Source organism: Pygoscelis adeliae, unplaced genomic scaffold (assembly GCF_000699105.1).
Source record: "Pygoscelis adeliae isolate BGI_AS28 unplaced genomic scaffold, ASM69910v1 Scaffold60, whole genome shotgun sequence".
NCBI lineage: Eukaryota > Metazoa > Chordata > Aves > Sphenisciformes > Spheniscidae > Pygoscelis > Pygoscelis adeliae.
The window spans coordinates 1,245,864-1,250,199 of NW_008823954.1; the positions used below are offsets into that span (position 1 = coordinate 1,245,864).

General features: G+C 49.4%; 2 protein-coding genes across 2 annotated transcripts in view; both read left to right on the plus strand.

Moving 5' to 3' along the window:
• Window positions 1-149: 149 nt before the first annotated feature.
• LOC103915121 (histone acetyltransferase p300-like) lies at window positions 150-3,051 on the plus strand. Its single transcript, XM_009321883.1, has 4 exons — window positions 150-225; window positions 604-721; window positions 1,249-1,423; window positions 2,945-3,051. Exons 2-4 carry the CDS (start codon window positions 656-658, stop codon window positions 2,986-2,988), a joined length of 285 nt encoding a protein of 94 aa, XP_009320158.1. The 5' UTR covers window positions 150-225; window positions 604-655; the 3' UTR covers window positions 2,989-3,051.
• A 781-nt stretch (window positions 3,052-3,832) lies between these two features.
• The window catches only part of L3MBTL2 (l(3)mbt-like 2 (Drosophila)), a 22,731-nt gene continuing 22,227 nt past the window's right edge, over window positions 3,833-4,336 (plus strand). Inside the window, exon 1 of the mRNA XM_009322639.1 lies at window positions 3,833-4,001. Within this exon, the coding sequence (XP_009320914.1) occupies window positions 3,833-4,001 (169 nt within the window). The remainder of the gene's footprint in view (window positions 4,002-4,336) is intronic.

The window sequence follows — 4,336 nt, forward strand, 5'->3', positions numbered from 1 at the left end:
TCCGCCCCGCGCCGGGAAACCCCCCGCCCTTAAGATTTTTTCGCAGTTTTTCCGGTGGGGGTTGGGGGGCCGGTGCTTTCCTCGGTAAACTGCAGCAGCGTAGGTCGCCGTGAGCCCCGAGATACTCGGCCTGGGATCAGGAGGCTCCGTCCTGTCAGGAGGCAGCCGGAAGCAGTGGCATGGAGAAGTCACTCAGGATCTCCGAAACCACCTTGTTCATAAATTGTGAGTAGCTAATATCAAAACAATCTCCTGTTAGGCGAGTTGCTGCCTCTGAGATGTATGTGTGGGGCAGGAGGAGGCCCGGCTTCCAAAACCAGGGGACCAGGGAGTGAGTTTTGTCAGGGTCCGTGAGAAGGGAAAGCAGAAGCACGAAAGATGGAGCTGCATCTGCTGGTTTGGGGCTGTTGTACTGGAAGTGTCCCACTCTGTGCTCAAGCCATCTACACGGGGCCAGTGTCCCCCGGGCGCAGTAGCAGTGCTGCAGTCTGTCGGAAGATTTGCTTGCTGCTTTGTGTTCACATCACTGGGGTTGGTGCTGATGTTCCCACCTGGGGACACCCTAATCACTTGCGTGCTTTTCTTTTTTCCCTCCCCTGCCAGAGTCCAAGCCATATTTCCTACTCCTGACCCTGCAGCACTGAAGGATCGGCGTATGGAGAATCTGGTGGCATATGCTCGGAAAGTGGAAGGGGATATGTATGAATCGGCAAACAGCAGGGTGAGATGCCATCCTCTGTCATCCAGTTTTGTGTGCCTCCGCCTTGATCCCCTAGTGATTGGGGAGGAAGAGGAGCGAAAGCACAGATGAGAGTCCCAGGCTGAGGAAGCGTGTGTTCAGGGGCTGCTGGATGGGGTCTGGGAAGCAGCCAGCTGCAGGCTTCTGCCTGGGCGTGCTGGGAGTCAGGGTGGTGCCTGTCAGGGTGTGCTGTCCCTGAGACTTCTCAGGGTTCCCTGAAGGCAGCGTGAAGCTCTTTGCTGTGATTCTCCCAAGGAAGTGTTGGATGTGAGAGGACACGAGAAGCAAAACGTCCAGTGTTGGCCTAATGGTTGCCAGCAATGCCCCGAGCAGTGCCCCTTTCTGCCCTCCTGTCTGCGCGGCAGCCCCTGCAAAGGGAGAGCCACCCCCACCCAAGCAGAAGTGTGTGTGTGGAAGGCTGTTTTCCAAGCTTGGATCACTGGGACCTGCGGTCTTTGCTTCATATGTGTTTGTCATCTCCTTTCCTGACTTGTATTCCTCCCCAACAGGCAGAGTACTACCACTTGCTAGCAGAGAAGATCTATAAGATTCAGAAGGAGTTGGAGGAGAAACGAAGAACCAGGCTGCAGAAGCAAAACATGATCCCAAATGCTCCGGGCATGCCACAGGCTCCCATGAATCAAGGGCCCAGCATGGGACAGCCCCAGCCAGGGATGTCTGCAAGTAAGGACAGTTGGGTTACTGACTACCTGGTACAGGGGAATCCTGTACTGTCATGGTCATCATGGTGGTGACCATTTCCCTCTTTTAATTTCACAGGTACCTTTGTAAAATTAGTCTGCCAAAAGTTAAGCAGCACACTTTTTTTTTTTTTAATTTCTTCGGTTTGCTTGTTGGTTTGCTGACCTGTTCTACCTTACTTCCCTTTTTCAAAGGACAGCATCATGAACATATGACCAAGGGTTACAAGTCAATTTTTCTTCAAAATGGCTGCCTTCCCCAGTGCTGATGACTAAAATGAAATCTTTGCAATGTTTTTTGTTTTCTTACAGTGTCAGCATAGGAAGTGAGAGGAAAAGCATTTCTAAAGCCGTGTGCCACTTCGCACTGCGCTCGAGAATTTGGAAGCTGGCCCTGTAACCAGAATGGCTGCCACTTGGTGCTGGAAGTGAAACTAGGCCCATGGTCTGCCAGGATTCTCATGAGCTCTTTGAAATGACAGAGAGTAGAAAACTAAAAAAGGAGGCTCTGGAGGAGCAGCGGATGAAGTTATGAAGCCTGGGGACCTGGAGCATGAGCTCCTCACCCCAGAGCGTGGGTGAGGGGACAGTCCCAGTAGACAAAGAGCCAGTGTGCCAGCGCTCCCAAAGGAAGTTGTGGTGATGAGGGACAGAGCTGGTGCTGAAGTACAAAAAGCTACTCCAGCTGCACAACTTTGAGCTGAGCGCCTGTGTCCAGCTCTGAGAAAGCAGCCTGGCCTCTGCCCTGCAGGAGTAACCCCTCCCATTGCATCCTGGACTCCTTCTGTGCTTTCACCTGACAGCAGCGTTTTTATAATGATCTTTCTAAAATTTTTATTTCCGATGGCATCAGAAGAGACCGGGCCCAGACCAGCAGTAGGGAAGGAGATAGGAAAAGTGAAGTCTAATCTAAGTTTTGGGGTTTGGTTTCTTGAGATTGTCAGTGCTGTTATATCCCTAAAGAAAGGAGCTGGCTTTGCAAGGATATTACGACTAATGTTGCATAACCAAGTTTTTATTATTAAAGAGAATGTAAGTATTCCTTAATCAATTTGAAATTGATTAAAATTAAAATGAAGTTATTTAAATACTGTTATTCATTGAAAAGGTTTATTTAGAACCGCAGTGACAAATGAACAGCCATGGGATGGGGACTGCCTTTAAGCCTGTTCTGTGTCAACTCATTTTTGCTTAAGCTCTCAAGAAGCCATGGGCCAGCCTGCCTGTGACCTAAGGGAGCAGTGCTGCTTGTTCAGCTCTGGGAAGGAAGCAGGGGATGCACCCCCGCAATAGCTCATAATGTGTCACATGAAAGATTATTGCAGTAGAAAGATTTAATGAACCCTTAATTTTGTATCTGTGTCTTTTCTGGAAACAGCTTTGTTGTCTGTCATGCAGTGCATTGTCTAGCAGTATTTGCAAGGGAATAACAACCTTTATAATTTATCTCATTATCAACGACATTATTTAAATACTTCAAAAGCAATTTTCTCTTTCTTAACAGTGCTGGAGGATTGTTTGGAAAACCTGAACCTGGAGGATGCCTGACGCTACGGAAATTTGCTGATCAAGTTGCGCGCAGTAGGCTTTGCAAGCTCCCCGCCCCTGTCCCTCTGTAGTTAGGCTGTGCCCCCAGTCCTGCGACGCAGGATTCTCAGCGTGGTTCACACTGATAGTGACACTCCTTTGCGTTTAGAGCGACAGGCTGTAGCCTCGTGTTAGAGCCTTTGGATTGCCTGGAAGAGCAATCCATGTGTATCTGTAACGTAGGGAAGCCCTTGGAATGAACCTTTTCCATGCTGCCGTACTTTAGCCTGCAACTAAGGCCGTACTGTATGCACGAGAGAGGAACTGCGTGTGCTTCACACGTCGTTTGTTTAGCTACTCACTACAAAGTCTGTACAGAGTAGGAACGTTCAGTACAGGCTTTTTTTTTTTTCCTTTTTTCTTTTTAGAACGTCAACACAGTGAAGTTGATAACAGAATAAAAGGAGTGGAACGGGAAATAGCTCACTAACTCCAGGGGACTGACTTTTTGCGTAAAAGGGAATGGCTGCCAGAGACAGACGGAGAAACATTTGCTTCCTGGCTGTTCTTGACAGCGAGCTGGGATGAGGGATGTTGCTACCAGTACGACTAAGACCACCCTACTTTTCCATGGGGAAGAAAACAAGCCAAAAGAGAGAGAAGCATTTGTACTATGAAGAAACTATGCTACAAATGTGTAAAAATTTTAAAACCAATTGCATAGCACGGTAAGCACTTCAAGGCCTCTTTTGCATAGGTAGTACTTTCTTTGCCAACCAAAATATCTATTTATGCATGAAATCTCTGAGACTGATCATTTGAGGACGTGGGGAGCAGCAGCATTAACTCACGTGGGTTATTTACCATGCGATTCTTAGACGCGGCAGGGCAGGGTGGGAGCGAACGAGTGAGTTCTCTGTCCTCTGCACCCTGCTTGGCTGGCAGCGCTTACCAGACGGTTCCCCGCCTGGGTGACACGCTGGTTTCGTCAGCGGTGCGGGACGGGGACAAAGGCGTTGCTAGCGTGACATTAGGTACCCGCCATGCCGAAGGCATTCCTCCCATCTAAAACCAAATCCTTACCCACTTACCGAGGTTTCTGGGAAGCCGTGTGCATCCTCGGTTACATTTAAGATGCACAACTCCAGCTGTGCGTCTCCGTGGGGCTCGTGTTTTTTCAGGGAGGCTACGTTCGCTCCCACACGCTGATGGTTACTGGGCACCAAAGCCGTCCGTGGGGCTGAAGTTTGGGGTTTTGTTGGGTTTTTTTTCATTTGTTTTGTTTTGTTGTTTACATAAGCTCCTGGGACTGAGAGAGCTAATGCAGAACTACGAGAACGGATGGGGTGGGCCCGCCTGCACTCCCCGG